General features: G+C 45.9%; 1 protein-coding gene across 1 annotated transcript in view; it reads right to left on the minus strand.

The window, feature by feature from the left end:
* The window catches only part of gse1b (Gse1 coiled-coil protein b), a 153639-nt gene extending 132501 nt beyond the window's left edge, over window positions 1-21138 (minus strand). The window contains 1 exon segment of the mRNA XM_044029538.1: window positions 18634-21138. Coding sequence (XP_043885473.1) covers window positions 18634-21138 — 2505 coding nt within the window.
* Window positions 21139-22732: the final 1594 nt, after the last annotated feature.

Raw genomic sequence — 22732 nt, forward strand, 5'->3', positions numbered from 1 at the left:
TGTGTGTAACAAGGCAGAGCTGTGATGTGCCTTAGGGAATGGATCTCTTTGTAGTGGGCAGGGAAGTGGAGGAATGTCAGGAATCTCCCCAGAGGATGCAGGGTCTGTCCGGTCAACTCTCCCTTGCTCTTCCTCTCTCTCCCTCTCTCTCTCGTGTTCCCGGGTAGATGGCTATGCATGTACTGTATGTGCGGCTACACACACACACACATGCACTAAACAAACACAGCAGCTAAGACGAGCATACAGAGATTTGAAGCTGTTAAAAGTTCACTCACAGCAAAGAAAATAAAGCTTCTCCCAGAGGCCTGGCTGGCGCTGAGAGTTGGTGGTCAGACGAGGTTGCGGGCTCTTATCACGTTACCATCCATGCTTGATAGTGACACAAAATAATACCGCACATGTGTGTGTGCGTCAACAAACCCCCCCGCCCCCCGCCAGGCTCGAGAGAATTCCTCACCGCAGTGCAGTTTTTCAAGAGTGAGCTTCGTTACACAAAATGTGCTGGCAGCCAATAAGAGCAGCACATCCAGTTGGTGACAGAGTCTTTACAGCTCACCAGTGAAAGCATGTGCATGAACCCCAGCAGTGACTGCTCTGCTCTGTTCTGGCTCCGAGTTTAGACGAAAAGCACACGAGCGCAGAGCCAGAGTCACAGTGGCATCTGGTGGAGTGAAAAGAAAAGCCAGAGACAGATAAAGGCCAAGTTATGAGATATGAATCATCACAGGGGAACATGTGTATAGGTTTGCACGTGACACATCACTTCCTGTGATGCTGCGTCGGGGCTCCGGCCGGCCCTGGGGGGGAAAATGAAGACAAACGCAGAGCCGCTGGGTGTGGAGACGAGAGCGAAACCACACATACGCTGCGCTGTGCACAAGAGCGAAGCTTTTGTACAAACACGCCCGGCGGATGAAAAGGAAAACAAGATGTCCAGTGTAGCCAGAGAATGGAGAGGAGGCAGCGAAATAAAGGGGGATGAGTGATGCGAGGGAGATAAGTGAGTCCAGAATCCATCAGCAAACAGATGTTAGGTGCAGCACATACAGCAAAGGCTGTCGGTGGAAGCACACGTTGTTTGCTCATGGAAACGCGTATAACTCATAGTCATCCATTTAAAGGCTTCGTAATCTCCTACAATTTACAACAGCTGCGAACCGCTGGAGAAAAATCAGCAGGCCTACCCTCACCTTGTCTCACTTATTTTCTTATCATTTTGTTTTTTCTTCTTCTTCTCTCTTCTCACAGAGGAGAGAGGAGGCCTGGGGTCGGAGCATGAGGGAGGCAGTGACCTGGTTGGCTGTTTGGGAAGACTGATGTGTTTTTAAAAAGGGGGTCAGGGTCAAGGGGGCATCTAGGGTTACAGATGAATTCAAATCTGACCTCAGACCAGAGGAGGTTGAGCATGAACAGTTGCCCGCTGTGCAGCACAGACAGAGAGCGGACCCACATACACGCACACTTTAAATTTTTTTTTTTTTTATCCTGGAAAGCAGAGTACTGCAGGTGTAGAGTGCAGAGAAATCAGTGAGTTGTAACAGTGGTGTGTAAAGTGGAACACTTTGCCTCCATCTGCAGCGGCTTAGAGGCACTTACAGGTGTTAAGTCTGGTAATGACAGTGTTGTTTTCAGGCCAGCGCGCAGCGGTTCACCTTTGCTTAGCTCTCACAGTGAATATCTGACAGCCAAAGAATATACTTTATCCTGAAGGTTTTTATCTTAGAGGTGGCCCAATGTGTTTTTGAGTGAAGGACACAAACTCAATATCACTGAGGTGTATCCATTGTGAAGCCTGATCTGGTTCCTGTACAGTATCAGCTTGTGTCTCAGCTGCTCTCTTGTAAGGGAACTGTGCATACTGTAAAAAAAAATAAATAAATAAACAGACAATAAAGAGTATCTAGCAGTAGCAGGACATGGCACCGTTCACACTTTAAAATATCCAACGAAAAGCTATTTAAGCAGAGCCAGGATACCGCCCCCCTCATAAAAGAAATACACACAGGAGTATTTGTATCCACACAGCAACCTGGTAGGAAAGAAATTCTCTCTCCATGGGGGGTACCAGGATGCAACGCTGAAAAGTGGTGCCGGTGTTGAGGGGTGGTGTGTGGAAAAGGAAAAAGAGGGGGGAGGAGGAGGAGGAGGAGGAGGAGGAGAAGAAAACAGGTCCCACAGAGCTACCGTGCAGGCGCCAGCAAAGACAGCGAGGGTGAAAGGGAGGGGAAGAGGGGGGGAAGAAGGGGGAGAAAGACCCTGGTGAAACTCTCAACAGATGCGCGAAGCCCTTGTCAGCATTCCTGGTAGGTAACGCAAGGTCAGGAGCAAGCAGGAAGACAATATGAGGACTATTTGGGCTCCCTAAGCGCCAGATGTGTTTTAATAAGACGGCTGCCCTCCTAGCTAATAAGGTCAGCCTCTGGCTCCAGCCAGACGAGCAAACAAGTAGACTCTTGGCAGGAATTCAGCTCCAGCTTGGCACAGCCTCCCTCCCTGCTTCCTGCCTCGCTCTCTCACTCGCTCGCTCGCGCTCTCTCACACGAGCTTAGAGAGATTGAGGGAGGCCGACTCTCTCTCTCGCTGTGTGTGTGTGTGTGCATGACTCACCCCTTCTCAAACACCCGCCTTTTATTAGACACTTCCCTTTTTCTGCAAAGGAAGAGGGAGAAGTGCTGCTCAAAAACCAGGACCTTTGAGAACATCTGTGCTTGGATTGAGCGCACGCACACACGCACACACACACGCACACACACACAGGATTGTGCAGCTATTCTTCCCAGGACACAACACTGACTTCCATTCATTTGGACGGCCTGAACAAAGAATTATCCCTAAACTTAACCATAACCACAATTCAATTCTTAGCCTTAAACTTAACCAGTTCCCCAGAAATGACATTCTGCCTCATCAGAACCAGGTTTTGGTCTCCACAAGGACAAGGTCAGTGTTTATTCCAGGGCTATTCTTGTGAGGACACTGCATTGACGTTGATTCATTTCAACAGCCTGACCAAGGCCTTATATCTAACATATATCTAACCACAGCTGATATCTTCATCCCAACTTTAACCAGAGCCTCAGAGGTTCTGCCTGATTAGGACCAGGTTTTGGTCCCCTTGAGGACTATAGGCCCTAAGAAAGTCAGTGTTTATAAGAGAAAGGTTATTAAGAGGCAACAAAACCAAGCATACAAACACCCATACATCCTAATCCTCCTATTAGTTTTCAAAAGTCACAAGAAAAATTAAGAATGATAATAAAAGCAAGATAAAGAGAGAAGGAGGTCCCACGTACGCAAGCCCCAGTCACATGTTGGAGGGATACAAAAATAAAATGATGGAAGTCTAAACAATGTCTGACCTTTAAACCTGTCTGAATGACCCGTGTTGAGATGTAAACCATACAAAAGTTAACAGAAACCAGCACACCTCACAAAAACGATGCTTTCTGTATGCAGCAGAGCCCAGGGAGCAGAGATGTGATTAAGTGGACGTCACAAACAAAGTGCAGGGTAATTTGACTTTTCTAAACAGAGACACACAAACAAACACACATCAGTAGTTTACTTCACTCTGCTCAGATTGATAAGATTTTTGCTCCAAACACAAAATCTCACACACACAAAATCGCCGTCTTCCTGGATGTGATCCTCTGGGGGAAAAGTTGACGTCATCCTCGGCTTCACACGAAAATGAGCCCGTCGAAGACAGAACGTCTCCTAACGATGCTAAACGATGCTTGAGCCACGCGATACCACACACACACCCAGGACTCGCTCCTATTCATACACACTGGTTTTACACACATGAAATGCCCAAATGTTTCTAATTCCTTTTAAAAACATTTTGTTCAGTTGGGAACACTTAAACTGTTTATTGCAACAAAAGGAAAAGCAGTGAGACTTGGCGATGACGGCCGCGCTCTTTAGATGCTTCCTGTATCGGCCAAGTAGCATGCTCAGCCAAACAGAGAGCACAAGGCAAGGTCAAGAAAGGTCAAGCAAGGTCAAGCAAGACACCAGTTACGATTTAAAACCAGAAGGGGTTGCAGAAGGGGTGGTGGTGGTGGTGGCAAAGCTTTGCCAGTGGCAACAGTGTGCGGCAGCACTGGCGTAGCAACAAACGAGTGAGGGAGTTGTTTAAATGGACACCCTTGGTGTGAGAGTTGCTCTAAGACGGCAAATGTCATAAAATAAATGGTCAAACATGTACTTTTTTTATTTACATTTCATTATTAAAAGTGCACTAAATGATGATCAGTTATGTGACTGTCTGATGTGATTTTCTTGATAAAACCAGTGGAAGCTCAGCTTCAATTCTTCTCTCCGATACCGCACAGAATTGGGGTTTTTCACTGCAGTGAGCGAGACAGTAATTGGATGAACACGACAAAATCTGGGCTGATACATGATGATTGGAGGAACTGTCTGAGATGCTGAACCACTTTTTGATTGACAGCGTTGAGAGGTGGTGGTGTGGTTGTAATCCCCAATTATCAAAACTGACCTAACCCTTTGCAACAACTTCCTCCTGAAGGGTATAGGGGCTGGTGATCTTTGCAGGAAACCGTCATTTCAGATCAGCTACGACCTTCCTTCACCCCCTGTCACCATCAGCGCCCGGGTCAAACTCAGCAGAGTCCTCGTCATCTTCTAGATCCTCAGCATCTCTACATTCAATTAAATGTTACCCATGTCTAGATCCTGAGGCAGTTTCCAGTCGAGGCACAGTCCTACCATCTCTCTAATCAAAGCATCAAAATAATAGACTAGAATGGAATGTTCCCTAGGTAGATAGAGGTACTTTATGGATCCCAAACCATGTAGTGGTAAAAGAAACAAGCAAAATATGACCAAAAATACGTGTTTTTAAGTTGTTGTCCCTACAATACTTAATTAATGAATTTCCTTAAATTCTATCACACACTATCCCTTTTACTTTATACTATTTCTATGTTCTATATACAACAAAACACCAAAGCAAATTAGCATCATCTTGGCAATAAACTAGACGCTTGTAATATTAAGGTGGAGACATTTCCTGCCTTCCTGTAGACAAACAGTAAATGTAAAATTATTTCATTATATTATAAAAAAATATTTTCTTCTTTAGCCCAAACCTGCAGAAGTTAAAATAAGGTTATCACAAACAAAATATTGTAATAGTATGATTTAGACTCTGATTGCCATGCCTACACTCATTGTTTGTTCATTTGTCTGTGTTTGTTGAACATAAGGTTACACTGAAGAACATCATCCATCACCGGGCAATAGAAAAGGTTTCGGTTACAGAGGTTAGACCTTCCCGTTTTAACGCCAGGAGACGAGGAACATTTGGCCAGGCGTAACTTGAGATGACCTTGTCACAGCAAGGTACAGGTCAGAGGGTCAACAGCCCTTATCATTCAGCGACAGGCCCTGTTTCTGCTCCATGCTGACCCCCACCTATACTCCACGATTCTCATACGCACACGCGTGGAAAACATACGTGTCCGTGTTCCCACGGCTGCAGCAGGTCCACGGGTTGATGTATAGCAGCTTGTAAAGCAGAGCTGTCAGTCAGGTTTAACGGCCTATCGTGGAGCTCCAACAGAACCACAGCCATGCAGGCACAGGCCACCGACTGGCTCCGCAACACTCCATAAAAGCAGCTCGGAACTCAGAGCACACTGACTCAGCCAAATGGAGGAAAACAACAGAGAGAGGCGGCTTTGATCAGCGCTGACAGACACTCAAGATGCTCGAGCACCCAAAACACTCGCATGTGTGCACGGAACACATGAAAGCCTTCTCGTACAATCACCAGCTCATACAAAACAATGAGCAACTCTGACACCTGTGGAGCTGTGCAGAGTGGGAGCCCATCCAAAGCCTGCTGTCTGTCCAACACTGTGGACACATGTTCCACATTGAGTGCTAGTCAAACACGCGTCTGATCACTGCTCAGCCCGCGTCAGTCTGTCTGGGGCTCTGGTTTGCAGAAGCCTCCAGACTCGCTGCTCTCCTCGGACACACCGACAGGTGGAAACACACCCCATCTGGCACAGTCCAAAGACATAATAATATTATCCTTTATAAAAAGGACAGAGAAAATAACCTGCTTATTTATGAATGCTGTTTCTGAAAGGACCCACAATCCACACTGTGTTCTTCAATGAATTGTGGACTGGATTTGAGCCTCGGTGGACTGGAGATCAAAGATGGCACATGGTTTTATTTATTTTTGGTTAAAAAAAGAACATGAAGTACCTGACTGGTATTACTGTTACCAATTAAATGTTGTTTTTTTCGGTACAATCAGGGTTCGATCTCCTCATCCTCATCCTCTGGGGGAAATCTGTACAAATACCAGTCAGTTAAAGCAAGAGAGAGGGTGATCTAATTTGCTATTTTACAAAGCTTAAAAAAAAAAAGGAAAAGGGTTGGATAATAATTGCAGTAAATCACAAGTTAGTGTGGGCATCTGTGCTCCTCTGGTGGGAGAACTTAGCTATAGTATTTCTAGTAACAGATGCAATTTGAATTTATTATCTAATAATTATATACGCCATAGAAAGCGTATAAAAGGTAATATAGGAAACAAGAATACTTGTGGAAATAATTCTGGCTGAGCACATTCGTGTCAATCGAGTATAACCTTGTCATATAAATATTCATAGGCTGCTAAGCTGCCTGACCTGTGACCCGCTCACTTCCTTTCCTCCAAGGAAACCGAGGGGCAAAGCTGCACGCAGATACGAGACCCTTATAAAGAATTCTCTCTTGTCGTCCTTTTTCCGCCTTTTGTCTTTTCTGTCTAATGTGTAGGTTTCAGCGGGGGTAAAAAAAAAGAAAGAGCACAAGTAGAGTCGTACATAAAGAAAGGTATCTCCAAACATCACAGGAATAGTAATAATGATGTGTATGATTAAAAAGCTATATTTCCTGACATCTACCTGCTACTGATGATGGGGTTTTTTTTTTGAGGGGGGGGGGCTCTGTCTTTTTCTGGAGTATGATTTAAATATCAGATCATCTCCTGGCATTTAGAAAGACCATGACATGTGGGGTTGTTTTTGTTTTTTTTGCTTTCTTTCAAACAATATGTAAAAGTAAAAAAAAAAAAACTTTAATAAGGAGAGCTGCCTTGAAGGAAGGTTGTTGGTTTGTTTTCATTTAATTTGATGCAAATTGTATGGCATGTTTTCATGTTCTCTCTCAGTGAACACTGTTTTTTCTCCACAATAATAATAATAATATAGGGAATAAATATTGATGTGCAGTATATTGTTGGATCTCACACGTGCCTCTTATGCTGCTAAGTGTTGCAGGCTTATACAGTAAAGATAACACTGAGGTGGTTCTCTGGCCTGAAGCCGCAAGAGACAGGAGGCATAACTTATGTTTGCCTCAGAGGAAACAACAACAACCATCTGTGCCAAAACACAACAGCCTCTCCGCAATTAGTCATATAGATAGAGCGCATACATACATACATACATTACTCATACCGGGATGTCCCATTCCTTCCATTGGTTAGGTATGGACTTAGAGACTGTCTAGAATCAAGCTCGGACAGTGTGAGAAAGAAAATGAGAACGCAGAGCAGAAAAAGTGACTGGAGAGTCACTGTGGAAGTGAAGGATAGGGATGCATAAACCTGGGTCGCAAGCAGCCAAACAGGCTCTTGCACCCGTGTGCATGTCAGGCATGCAGAACTGGAGGACAGCGCTGTTTAATAAACAATTCACTGAGAAAAGTAAGGAGATATTGATACTCGTCGTTTTGTCAATTCCGTGGCGTAACAAGAGCAAACCAGCAACATGTGTTGGATGACTTTAGTTTTCGCTGAGGTTTCATAATGTTGAGAGACAAAGAAGGAAAAGAGGACAAAGACACAGAACTATTTCATTAAACTCAAGGTACGCACGCATCTATATACGTAAACACAAAGCCTTCTATCCCAGGTCAGTGTGTTGCAGCTTGATAGTATCCTTTAACGATGCTACATGAATAAAATATTGAGGTCTAGAAATTTCCTGGCTCAGCCTCTTCCTCTTCTCACCCTTTTCATTCTTGATTCCTGTTTATTTTTTCCTTTGTTCCTTGATTTATGCCACAGAGAATGCAGTAAATAAGCCTCCTGTGGGCTTATGCATCTCTCCATCACGCTTGCTCTTGATTGTGCATATATTATTTGTGTTTTTTGTGCACGTGTAAACAAGCAAAATCAAATCAAACAGTCGGCTGTCAGACCACTGTATCAGCAACAGAAGCATCTCACAGGGATAAATCACTCTGATTGGCTGTCGTCAACTTCAAGCAGGTAATCCAGCTTCAGTAGATTAACCAGAGAAAAAAAAATCATTAAGTCAGGCTCAAAAGACTCTGCACTCACTCTGAAGAGGGGGAAAAGACAAGAAACAGCTCAGCGACAGATAAGACAATAAAAAAACAAAAGGAAAAGGCTAGTGTGTGGAGGAGAAGGTCAGAAGTTATCACCTCGTTGACCTGAGATGATGTGACAGGTCTTGTCATCACATTTGCAAACAGAGCCCGAGAGCTTGAACCAGAGCCATGGACATCAAAACCCAACTGGACTCAATCTCATAAATCATCTGCAATGTGCGCACTGGGCGAAATGTGTGCGTGTGTGCATGTGTGCGTGTGTGTGTGTGTGTGCTTCTGTTAGTGTCTCTGCTTCTCTCTGGTCCAGAATGAGCAGCAACTTGTCGGTCATATGGTTGTGTTCAGGAGACCCCCACCAGAATGGACCGTCTTTAAATGCCCCCCTCCTGAGGTGTGAGATCATGTCTGCATCAAGGATGTGGCCGACAGAGGAGAAAAGCATGCAAAAACTAGCGTGCATGTGAGTGTGTGTGTGTGTGTGTGTGTGTGTGTGTGTGTAAGCATGTGTGTGAAGCAGATGGGAGGAAAAAGAGAAATTAGAGAGGGGTAAAAGGAGAGTAGCGACAGAAAGTCTGCAAGAGCATGTGAGCATGTGTGTGTGTGTGAGAGAGAGCGACTGAGAGAGAGAGAGTTGGACTAAGGGGGCTGTGAGGGGTTAGGGGAAAGCAGAAGGGAGAGGAGAGGGGGAGTAGTGTGGTTAGGCATCCAGAGTTAGTGAACATTTTTCTGGCAGGGCCTTTCTATGCTCCTGGCTGCTTGCCCGGCTCTGAAGCAAACTTAAACAAACTCCTGTTGCAGCCATCTGCTGAGCCTGCGGGATAAATCACAGCACTGCTCCACTCTGTACAGCTCAGCCGCGCCACTATCAGGTTACTGTGTTAGCGGCCTCATACATACACACACACACACACACACCTAGGCATGCAGGCACACATTACATTCTCCCTCTCATCACACACACACACACACACACACACACACCAAGCTACGCGTCAGCCTGGAGCCAGGGTCTGCTATGGGGCTCACACCACCAGGAGAGGCCAGCAACATGTGGCCCCCGCTAATACCACAGGGAGAGATGAAGGGGAGGGGGTGGGGGGGGTTAGAAGTGAGGGGAAGAAATGGGGGAAAAAGAGGGAAAAGGGTGAGGGGGGCAGAGAAAGAAAAAGAAAGAAAGAAAGAGGACTGAGCTGATGGTGGTACTGAGGAGATGGACAGATGACAGAGCTGGGAGAAGAAAGAGAAAGAAAGGAGAGAGGAGAAGACCTCTGACACCTCACTTGAGCCAAGTCCTATTTTTACAGCCCCCTGTAGAAGCACATAAAAACATCTAAAGCTCCTCCGCCTCGGTTGGCTTTAATAACATTTTAAGCATTTTATAATGAGGGAGGAACACCGGATTTTAAAGGTCTTGTATTTTCTTCATTAAAGTCCACGGCGAGTTGTCCTCTAATGCGATGTGAGTGTGGTCAGAACATATCCTGTCCCTGTAAACCTGTGATACAACACTGCAGCCATACCACTGGAGATAGCTTGTGACGGGTCAGACCTCCTCCAGTGACTTATTACCACTCTCACTACATCACCACAGCCTTGGGGCCGTGCTCGGCACATTAACTGCGACTGGTGTGTCGGCTCTTGACCATGTGGGAAATACCACTGACCAAGCTGGCAGCTCGTATGCTTGCACGCTGCCATCCTCGCATCCTCGGATTAGGTTAGGCATGCTCACAATAAACCATAGGCATCACCGGAGGTGGTAAACGGCTACATGAAATCTATATTAATAAAATTCCAACCATGCAAATGGCATTCTTGACAGGGATAACAGGCAGAAAGTAACAAATAAATAATGACAGCCCTCCGGGAAGTATCTGTGGTATCTATCTGTCACACAAATGGAAAAACAGTGATGGTTTATTTGTGACTCATGGGATGGTCACGTCAATGCGGGAGACATTTGTCCATGGAAAGTATTCACAAAGTCCCAGCAACTCAACTCCTGACTACATCGGTGCTAATACACGCATGTCCACTCACAGCTCGACGGTATCTCCATTGAAGTCACCTGGCTATCGTTTAGGCCTCTCTGACGGAGCCCTTCTTTGTTTGCACGGTGCTCTGGATTGCTTCCCAGCCACGGCAACTGAATCATCACCGAAAATAAAGCCTCAATTATCCTCCCTTGCGTACGTGTGCATGTACTGCTGTGGGCAGCTGCAGACACCACAGGCAAAGAGTTGTTCTCATTACACTAGGTTCTAGTCGAATTGGAGTGTACTTAGTGTGGAACACAGAAGCTCTCTACGGACACATCAAATTCAAAACCTCGCAGTCGTGCTCTGATGATGAAATGTGCATAACTCTGAGCCTACTCGACAATGTTGTGCCGAGTTGTGGATGTGGAAACTGCGACGCTAGCCTAAGGCGCTACTAAGTGACAAATATTAACCTCAACTGCTCAAATTAGGCAAAAGGGACCCACAGAGACACAGAGACTATTCCAACAAGCAAAAATCTACGACAGCAAGTGTCTCCACCATTGTCTGAGTTAAGGATCTAATTTAAGCACGCAGCCAAGATCTCAAAATAGTACAAATGCGAGATATACAACTGCATTATTCCAGACATATCGCAGTCTGTGGCTTATTGCGAGGCGTAGGCCAAACATCCCTCTCGTCTCCTTCTTCCCAGCTGTCCTGGAACTGGCAGGACAAGCTGAGTATGTGACAGGCCAGGTGGCTGGGTGGCATTTTGGGGGGAGGGGGGGGACGGGTCAGGGCCAGGACTTAGGAGGAGGCAATAATACCAAGGAGGGAATGTCTTCTTCAGCCAAAATAAGCTCCCAGGAGATCACCAGTAATGCTAATTATTATCTCTGCTCTGGTTGGCTGGCTGGTTGTCTATGTGCAGAGGCAATGGAGTATATCTGTCTATCTGTCTATCTATCTATCTATCTATCTATCTATCTATCTATATATATATATATACATATACTCTAAAAGTGAAACATCCATACACACTGACCTTAGCGTCACTCCTTTTTAAATACTAATGTTTGGGGAAGTTTGACAATAACTTATCTCTCCTAATCTGGCTTCTCGTCACTGGCTTCCAGTACACTACATGATCAATTTTAAGCTATTATTGTTTGATCAGGTGTCTAATGGCTCCACTTTATCGGCACTGATCGGCAGCTCTTGATCGTTGCGCCCAAATTGTGGAATTGCGGTTTGTCGCGTCACATTAGACTTCCTGACATCACTTCCTGTCTTAAAAACACATCTTTTCTCTTTAGTATTCAACCTAGTGTGAGTGTATGGCCTGTGTTTTTGCCTCTTTTGCCTCTTGGTGTGGGTTGTGCTCTGTTTATGTTTTACTGTACGGCACTTTGGTCAACAGTGTTGGTTTAAAATGTGCTTTATAAATACATTGGATTGCAAGCTCTTCTCGTCAGATGAGCACAAACAGGCATACATGTTTTCGTCCATGTTTAATTGCATGTGTTGTCCTTGCCTTTGTGTTTTTTTTGCAGCATGTATTTGAAGAACCAAGAAGAGAGCTCTCACTCTCTGTGATGTAACTTGACAAATCAGAGGGTGCAAAGGCTGCAGACCTCCAAGAAGCTGCAGAGGTGTCGCTCTCCCCCTCAGATCAATTGATTTACATTATGCTGAAAGGTTATGATGGAATTATTGATCAACAACGCCCAGAATAAGTCGGCGAAAGTCAGTCAACGAGTATAATCCCGTCATCTGAGAGCACAGGTTAACACATTAAATCTCTGGCAAGGAAATAGCTCCACTATTAGCTCCCGTGCTGCCACACACTCCAGCTGTATCCAGGTGCAAGACCGCAAAACCCACACACACACACAGGGTGCAAACACCTGCCAGCACTCCCGACCACCTGGCAGACACACATGTGCACAAAAACGCACACACACTTGCAGCTGTTCTCTGCATAAATGAGGATCAAGATCACACTCGCTGCATGGATGTAAGTGTAGTGCACGTATGTGAATGTATGCGTTTACATGTGGCTGTGGGTGGATTGTGGCCAGAGGGTAACTGTCAGAGAGAGGGCAAAGCTATAGTTACATTATAATCTATAATTACCTCAGTCAGTCTGAGTTTACTACTGTGAAACCCAGACTTCGGGGCAATATAGCGTCATTCTCACACACTGGCATGTTGCCACGAAATGCCAGCCCCCCCCCACAGTAGAACACAGCAGATGTAGAGTCCTGAAAAGGTCTGACACTTCTCAGAATGTAAGCATATGGATTTAAGATATTGTCTTTAAGTACAGACGCACACATTTCATACATGACAGATGATGCAAGGCAGTCTCCCCACGTCTGGAACACTCCATCCATCCAGACACACATTATTGAATTTATTGTCCGACTATTTCTTCTTCTTTTTTTTTTTAGCTTGTTTTGCAACAGAAGCAGAAACTCAAACCGACTTGGTTCTCACCAGGAGCTTTACAAGTTTCACATCACGCTTTGGCTCATTGGCCAAATGATTGGGAGGTGCATTGCTCCCTCTATTGCATTTTCACCCTGTCCTTTCTCCCATGGCGTTGCTCTTTCATTTGCTTCCATCAAACCTAGAAAGTCTCGACATCTTTAACTATCCGCAGCATCAAAATTGAGAGGAAAAATCCAGTCAGCACAAATGCCTCCCTCGCAACTTCTACAGGCATCATCATGGATCATTTCACCAAACGGTGCCAAAAGCAAACCTTTTAATACAGAGTTCACGTGGGAAAAAAATAGAGATAAAAGCTCCATTCGCTGGTTTGGTTTCTCCTCAAGTTAGTGCCTGTAGAAGATGAGCTGAGAGGTTGCTGAGGTTAGCACGCTCACCACTGTTGGACTGTAAGGGATCAGGGTTAGGGGTTAGGTTGGTGAATCTGTACAGAGACATGTGTGTTATATGTTTGAAATCACTTCAGTGAGGTGTCTGCTGGACCAAACTGAAACTGATGTGGAGCACAACACAAAAGCAAGCAGGGCAACGTTTATGCCGTATGTCAGCTAGGACTGGCTCCAGATCAGGATAAAGCTGAATGAATGAATGAATGAATGGATTCCGTCTCAGGGTCCTACACTGATTTCTCTTGACACAGAGCTATTGTTTCATGCTGTATGCACTGTGGGCAAGCGCAATTACCAGGGTTGGGTATTGCATGTTACAATACGGTTGTTTATTTTTAAAATAGTACCGTGCTTAAATGGTGTCTTTTTTTTTTTTTAAATACTGAATTATATATTGCTATTGCACATTTTGCATTAGAACAAAGTGAACTGAATTCACAAACTGAGCTCACATTCTGTCTCCTGCCACCACTTTTCACACGTAGGTCACTTCCATCCATCACCACACGAGCACTCGCTGCAGCAGTTCACAGAAGCGTAAGGAAGAAGGAGCTGCTGCTACACAGACAGTCGCTCCAGCGCAGTCTGCTGATTAATTAAATTGTTGATGCTTGTCGGTTTACGTCATTGTGCATCTTTTTCATGCTGTGAAGCTGAAAAAGACCCACTAAGTGGGTCATTTTGCTTTCTGTCCATCTCTGTTGATGGATAGAAAGCCTTGGCCTTGGCCGAGGGTGTCATGGCGTCCCTCAAACATGACGCATTTCTGAGACATAAAAGGGAAAAAAAACGACTCAGACATTGGAGCATGTCGTCCTTCTCATCGACTCCGTTCCAGATCTGATCTCTCCATCCAGACGTCGCCAAGAATGGAAGACTGAAGGGTGTTAGTGGGAAGAGGGTGATAAAAGCTTTGAGTGCCTAATCAAAACCCACCTTCAACAGCTTTGAACATAAGCCCTTCATATACCAGAGGATTCATGGTGAAACGCGAAGGCAGCACGTCCAACTCCACGACTGAAACGTGCAATATGAATGGTTTTAACTTAGCAAACTCGTACGCTCAGGCATGCACAGGGACAGCAAACAACATATGCTATGACCGCACCACCTCACATGACTCAGATTAACACATTTTTTTAATAGAATTCAATTTCTGGCTCTGGTGAAATTGCTCCTCCTGTGATGAATTGATAAGAATGGAACTTTATCATATGTTTAGCGATGGATGTGATTTAAATCCCATTAACCCCTCACCTCCTCTGAGCCCCCTCCACTCTTCTTCTCCTCCCAATAATTCAGTGAGGATCATTTCTTTGTCCCCGTTTTCAACTTTGCATCCACATTTCAAAGTGTAATTTTGCCCCCCCCCGTCCCCGTCCCCACCCCCCGCTCCATCTTTCACTACGTTATAAATCTTACTCGGCGACACTGTCACGTTGCCAGCATGTTTTTCCTTTGAGTGCAAATACCTCTTTCACAGGATATGGGCCATGAAGTGAGAACACAGTCCATCTTTTACACCAAACACACACACACACACACACACACACCAGCACAACCACGGCAACCACACAAACCCTCCCATACACACACAGACACACTGCACTCATGCAGCTCTGAGCTTCTAATGGCCCAACAATAATAACCATGCTAAAAAAAAAAATGTATTATGGTATGTAATTGAGCGATATCTTTGTAATTCTGAACTGATGGTTGTTTATTGACAGTGTTAGACCTGTTATGTACGTGCAGAAATCTCTCTGAAGGAGACGGTGGGATTATTTTAATCATTTTAAACTTCTGATCTGAGTTCTGATCCTTAAAACAACAGCAGTTAAGAGATATCTCTTTGTTAAGTGGTTAAAATCTTTTTTAGCCACTTAACAAAGAGCTCACTTAGAGTCTAAGTCTTCCATATCGTAAGAATATGTATGCCTTGAGTTGGCTTTATCTCACGCGCCACAATCTGAATAGACACAGGAGCTGCTGGTCTTCTGCCAGTAAGTCGGTAAGTTTTCGGTCACTTTGGCAAATCCGAACACGACGCAAACTCAAGTCACGTTTGCATTTGCTGCTGATTTTCTACTTTGACTGGTGCGAGAGAGAGAGAGAGAGAGAGAGAGAGAGAGTATCAGCATTGGTATCTGATCCAACACATAACAGATATCATGTGTTTATCTTAGGGCCCTAATCATTTGAGTTTTCATCTATCCCTCCATCATGTTTCCATGGCTCTGTGCCTGGCAACAGCCAATGGCCAGAGGCACCGTGTTTTTTGGTTTTGTCCGTTCATCCCGTGATTATGATGTATACAATATGTCACGAAGACCTTGGGGGAATTTATTCAAAGTTAGTACAAAAATTCCGTCGGACTACATGAGCGGTCAAAGCCACTGTAATACAAAACATGCGTTTGATGTAGTGTCTCAGGAATATCTTGATGTCTTCATATTTGGCACGAACATTTGAACTCGAGAGATTCACTGATTAGATTGTGATGGTCTGGAGTGGCCTCATGTGGAAATTAAAAAATCTGGTAGGACTTTTTATCGCATCTGGCACAAACGTTCGTTTTGGCTCAAAGGTAGATTTCTGTGGTCAAAGGTCAGTGTGTCATCACACAAGTCACAAATCACAAAACCTTATGAACACTACGACATACATACATATATATGTATGTATATACGTGTATATATATATATACACACATATATGTATGTATATGTATATCTATATATATATATGTATGTGTATGTATATATATATATACATATACATATGATAATAATGATGTCATTCTGCAATCTTATCCCAAATTTGCCAAGCTAAAAACGTACAAAATTCCTTCCTAACACGATTCTGTGCCGTAAAGGGGACATCTGTTTTCTCGAGAGCGCAAGTGAAGGATATGCTGACCAGTAGACCCTCCCCAGAAGGCGGCTGGTGGAACTCACACACCTGTCAAAGGTCACGTCCAACATAATAATTACACACAGCAACAGCCGACAGCAGCAGATCGCGTGTGTGTGCGCCTGCGTGTCACTTAACAGCGACTACAGTGTCCTGTGTCAGATCTCATTTCATAGACTTATATCTCACTAAGCAGGTGGAAAAAAAAATGCATCATAGCACGACGCGACCTTTTCACACTTCACAGGATGAGCGCTCATACACGAATAATCATGTTTACACCATAGCGAGCGAGGAGTATTCATGGTATGACATGTCTCTGTCTTGCCTCGGTCTCGGTTATGTCTTTGAATTCGAAATGTGAAATGTGAAGTCGTTACTGGAACTGACTCTGCTCCAAACTTTCTTGATATTAAGGAGCATACTGAGGCAACGTATAGAATAAAATAGAATAGAATAGAATAGAATAGGATAGGATAGAATGCCTGTCTGGGAGCATGGGGTAATCTTTGCCACTGTACAGTCAACTCAACCAGGCACACATAGCACTAAGGGAAACCAGATGGGCACTCCCTCCTGACAGCCCCAAACCCCAGTGATGACAGACGCTCTCCAGCATATAAGATGACACTAGAGGACAGAGCACCTGTTGCCCCGCAGCTCTTTCACTCTCCCTCCCTCCCTCCCTCCCCACAGAAACACTGGCACTCTCGCAGCCATGAGGTCACCGCGCTCACTTAAGCCAAAAGTGGCTGTGCCACCTGCAACGCTCGCCGTCCAAAATGATCACCTGAAACCCTGCCTGCCCTGGCTGACACCACTCACTCTCATTCCAGGCACTCTGCTATGGAGCTGGTTCTATATCAGGAGTAGCCTCTTACATATGATTGCTATGAGCTCATCTGAGACCATCTTGGACACGAACACCGAGACAGATAATAAAGAGAGTCGGATAAGCCCGAGCCGTGCAGAGCTGCACACGGAGCCAACTGGCCGTCTAAATGGTACTCAGCCCTTCATCAACACATCGTCCTTCATTTGCACTACACTAAAACCTCCATATGGCACCAAAAGGAAAAAAAACGACATTTCTCTGCTATTGATCATTTGGAAAAAGCTGAGAAATGTGGATTTAATGACTGTGTTATTGAGGGGGGAGGTGAAAAAGAAAAGGTACTAATGACAAATGCCATTGATCATGATCGATGATGTCACATGAGGCAATAACAGAGCCATGGATTTACGTCGTGCCGTGACAGACAGACATGACACACTCTACTTTCTGCAGATTCTCGTTAAAGTGTCATCTCTTCCTTTTCACACCGATATACACACACTGAGCACACACGATATACTTTCCCACTGAACATCTGCAGGTATTTTAACATGTTTTAGCAGGAGAGCCACAGGTGTTCCTGGCAACATTAATGACGGCAGCGCTCAGTTCAAGTCAGGACAGTACGACAGTGTAACGGCACGCACTCCTGCAACTGTGGAAGCTAAGTGGCACTAATCCATCATTAATATGATTACTTTCACCTGCGCTTCTCCCACTAAGACCTGTCAAAATGTCTCCCGTGAAAAAGGGGCCTAGTGCAAGAGAGCAGGTAATTGCCAGGTCTGAGTATTTGCAATATTTGAGCTAATATTTCCACATGCAAAGATGGAGGAATTCAATGCAAGTTGTATATTTATTTTTAAAATAAAGTCACTCTGTATATTACTCAAGTCCTGGGAACAAATAGAAATAAGACATTTGTGACAAACCAAATCCATAAATGTGTCAGTCTGCTTTGTTTACTTCTAATTTGTATTGTTTACTGAGCAATCAGACTTGATGAAAATGTATTGAAATCACCGCTCACTATAAATGGAGACTGATCACTTTGAATAATCAGTCCAACTTCCTGCAGGCGTTTTTGAAGTTTGTTTTCTAAGGAAATATACATCTGCTTGGCGTTTCTTTTGCATGCATTTGTGTTGTTGTTGTTTTTTGTCATTGTCTGTCTAAATAATGTAACTCATTAACTTCCTTGGAAATACTCCTCAAGACCCTTAACGTGCTCGAACCAAAACAAACTTCAGCACTGGCTGAGGCACACTCAGTCATGCTTGCTCAAATAAACACACTGCAACACACACACACACATACATATGCACCGCAGCAAACACGAGGCTGCCCTTGGCCTTCGGATCCCCATACTTCTCCTGTGGTGTTTATACAAGTAAGTTTTCATGAAAATTGTTTGTCTCATCATTGTTCATCCAAGCTGTGTACGCTCCCACCCCCGAAAAAGTTTAAAAATCACCCGTCCCTGTGTGACTCAGAGGTTGTATTAGGGCAAACATTGTGGGGGTGCAGGAGGAAACAGCATGAATGTCATTCTCATGAGTAATAAGTGCACCGGGGGGGAACAATCACATCAGGCAGTTTGCATTGCTCTTACCATGTGTCTCAGCCGTGGAGAGGCCGATTCCGGTTCTCTCCTCTCCTCCCCGGAGGATGCGTGTCCAAGTCTCTCCCTGTCCTGCTGCATTCTCTGTCCCACCTGCACCATGGCCTTACATTCCACACACGAGCCAATCACCAGTCTCTTTCCATCGTCCACCAGGAGTGTGCGCGTGCTGCGGGGGGCGTACAGGAACACGGGGAGCCTGGCCATGTTGACAGCGCATAGCCTGCCTTGCCTGCGCTGCTCCTGCCTGCAGAAGAAGCACACAAAGGCCTCACAGCTGTACTGCCGGGCCCAGGGGGAGCTGGGCAGCTGGGGACTGGCACCGGGTAAACCAGACGTAGAAGGAATGGAGTGATTTGGGCCCTTGCTCTCGTGCAGGGCCCACTGAGCGCGCAGGTCATGATAGCAGAGTTTGCAGGCTGACACCAGGCCTGTAGAATCCACCGGCTTGGCGCGAGGAGCAGGAGGGTGGACAGTGAGAAAGGGAAAGAAAGGCTCCCTCTCCCCACAGCGACCAGGTGGGTTGACGTGCAGCTGATACTCCTCACCTGCAAACAACTCAGCGCCACACAAGTAACACACCGACATGGAGCTGCCGGGGCGGCAGGCCACACCTGTTTGGGAACTGCCAGGTTCGGACCCTTCGGTGGCCATGGCAGCGTGGTACCTGACCAGGAAGGAGCTGACGGAGGTGATGAGCTCCTCGGTGAGGCTGAGCCTGTATGCGCTCCAGATCTCCTCCAGGATTAAATGACACTGCGGACAGCAGTGGACGCGGCCGTTACTCAGCGCCTGGGCGTTCGGTGGGCACGGCAACATATTGATGAAGGGGAAATACATCACACCACGGGATTTGCCAGCACCGGCCTGGGCAAATGCTACTTTCATATCACCTCTACACTCCTGGCCACAGAGGAAACAGGCCTCGTGGGAAGCCTTGGGTTTAGGTATGTACTCCACTGGCTCTGGGGCCTTTCCCTCCTGGGGGGTGAGCTGCGGAGCATGGAGAGCACTGGTGGTCTGGTTGAGGGGGACGACATAGAGGCGCTGAAGGACAGGCACGTCGGCGAGCTGGAAGCTCTGCCACTGCTGCATGAGGGAAGTGTGGCAGCTTCCACATACCAGGGTTGTACCTGCCACACTGATGGGCACCGCACCGCGGGGAGGGGAGTGAAGCCACAGGAAGGGGAAGAAGGGCTCGCCTTGTGCCCTCTCCTGTTTCTGAACGCTGACTTGGAAACTGTCATCATGTCTGAGCCCAGTGCCACAGATGAAGCACACGCGCTCCTCTGGCCTGGAGCTCACAGTGTCATGCTGCTGGACACCCTGTCTCACTGACAGCTCTCTGGCAGCTCTCACCTGAGTAGCTGGGCCTGTTCTGCCCTCATACATGTCTCTGTCGTCATCATCATCACTTGTTATATTAATCTCGTCTTCATCAGAGTTGTCAGAGTTGTTTTCCTGGTGCACTGCTGTGTTACATTTAGTGGTGACAGCAGCGTTGGCGTGGTCCTCGCCCGCTCCTCGGTACAGCAGTGATGGATGTCTGGACGCAGCACAGCTGCCGTCGACAACACGCTGGATCTGACGCGGCTCCGCGTGTCTCACATTCCCCTCCTCCAGCCATCGCCTGTTGCGCATAATCACCCCGTTGTCTTGCACAGGTGTGTCAGAGAGAGGGCTGTCATAGCATCGCTGGGGGAATCTCTCCTGGCTCTTTACCAGAGATTCTGATGATTGACAGAGGTTATTCAGAATCTTAGACCCGCGCCTGGCAGGGAAAACACTCTCCGCTTTTGGTGATCTCTGCGCCCCATAAACACCCACCGGGTAGCGGATCGCCCGCTGTGAATCCGGGCTGTTTTTAACACTGATGACATTGTTTTTCCTGCCACTATCTCTCGGCGATTTGCCAGGCGCTGCTCTCAGACACTTGTCTTTGCCCACGCCGGCTCTGTCCACCATGTCCATCTCTTGGTCTGACATGTTCTCGTTTTCAGAAAAAGAGGAGAAATCCGACTCTGCGCCCCCGCCGATGCCGATTCTCCTCTCCAGGTCATAGGATATGTTCCACTCCTGCGGGACCCGCCGGGAGTCGTACTGGTAGGGCCGTTTTAACCAGTACATGCGCTTCTCAATGGGCGTCCTGCTCCGCTCGAAGGAGTTCCACTGCTCCGACAGGAAACAGTGGCACACGGCGCACACCAGCGCATGTCCATCCGGGCTCACTTCACACGCACCCGGTGCTGGCTCCTGGTTCTGTAGAAACGGGAAAAAGGGAATCCTTTCTTTCTGGTATGCCACCTGCAACCTTATTTCCTTCCCTGGAGAAACTCCGCTGCCACATATAAAACAATGAATGAGTCCTGCTAATCCATTCCGGTCGCTCCTGGATATGTTACCGGGCAGAGGGCTGTCCTCACAGGGCATAGCTGCAGCCATGAGACGGTGTTTCCGAGATAAGGGTGCCAGGTCCTTGTCACGGGGGGAGTGCATTGTGTTTTTTTTTCCAAAAAAAAAAACAAAACAAAAAAACAACCAAGACTAGGCTACATGACACGGCGTCAACAGTGAAGCCATGCTCCCGGTCCGCATCTATCTGCAGCTCAGGAAACCATCCAGTCAACTTTAGTCCAAGTTACTCACTGAATGATAAGATAGGCGAGAGTCCATTGGAACGGCAGCGTGCGGTGAAGACAGCGCGCCGTTAACTTGTTATCTGTCGAGGAAGGAAGGACGGACGGACGGACGGAGAGTCGGTCAAAAACATCCGCATAACAGCGCGTACATCCGCGTCACTTCAAGTCTGTGGTCCGCGTGTTTGCGCTGGAAATCCATTTGACAGAAGAAGTTGGGATTCACGGGTCCGTCCCCTTCCCAGCGAACTTCCCTGCCTGCGCGCTGCAAAAGTTTGGCTGCTCGCTCTCTCCCACTGTACACAGCGCCATCCCCAAACCGTGGGACGCGCTTCGACACCCCCAAAAGGAAACCCCCGCCAGCCCCAGCCCCCCTCTCTCTCACACACACACACACACACACACACACACACTAATAATTTTCCACAGATTATGAGCGCGTACTCCCACAGTAGCTGCTCCAGTGTCACAGTACACACACAGGATATCCACCGTTTAACATGCACCAGTGCGTGTGTTCAACGAGAGGACTTCCACAGCCATGTTGAGTTCATCTGCTCTGCATGTAAAACTTTGTTGTTGTTTTTTAAAAAAGTCCTTCATTTGAATATGTGTTTAATCTTTGTTTACACAGAGCTGAGATTTCCTTCATGTGCATTCAGGGCAAAATATGAACTTATATGAGTTTAAACAACATGTACATGTTTTTGAAAGAAGATTGAGCAGCAAAAAGACTGGTTTAGATACACAACTAGAGATTCTCCTGTAAGATTCTATTGATGATTTCACCCAATAATGTATGCAGAGAAGCCTAATCTCAGTCTTGTATAAAGTATACGGCTAAAAGTGAGTAAAGTATCTTAGTTGAAGTCACTTTTTATAATAATACTTAAGTAAACGTCAATATGACATTTGCTGTACTTAAGTATCAAAAGTAATTTTTTGATATAAAATGTGCTTAAGTTTTAGAAGTAAAAGTATTAAAAAAAGTGGTAGCTCAGTGAGGGGGCGAGCTGTCATTTAGTTGGAAGGTTGTGGGTTCAATTCCTGGCTCTGCTAGTCTATATAGAGTCCTTGAGCAAGACACTTAACCCCATGTTGCAGTGTGTGAATGGGAATGAAAAATGGGTGAATGGCAAAACCATAGTGTAAAGCAGCTCATCAAGAACGCTCTATACAGACCATAATACCAACTCTTCTTCTATTTGGTAGTAACGTGTAACAAAGATAGAGGAAATGTAGTGGAGTAAAAGTAAAAGTTACTAGAAATAGAAATCAAGTATTTGTACTTCTTTACATTACAACACTGCCTACATTTGCTTAAATTTACTAATAATTAGGCTATTCTTACAGACAGACAGACAGACAGACGGACAGATAGATAGATAAGTTCTGTCACGGTGAGAGATTTTGAGCCCACACATTCCCAAATAATAGTTAGTTCTGGATTCTGG

This window comes from Solea senegalensis, linkage group LG7 (assembly GCF_019176455.1).
Source record: "Solea senegalensis isolate Sse05_10M linkage group LG7, IFAPA_SoseM_1, whole genome shotgun sequence".
Taxonomy (NCBI): Eukaryota; Metazoa; Chordata; class Actinopteri; order Pleuronectiformes; family Soleidae; genus Solea; species Solea senegalensis.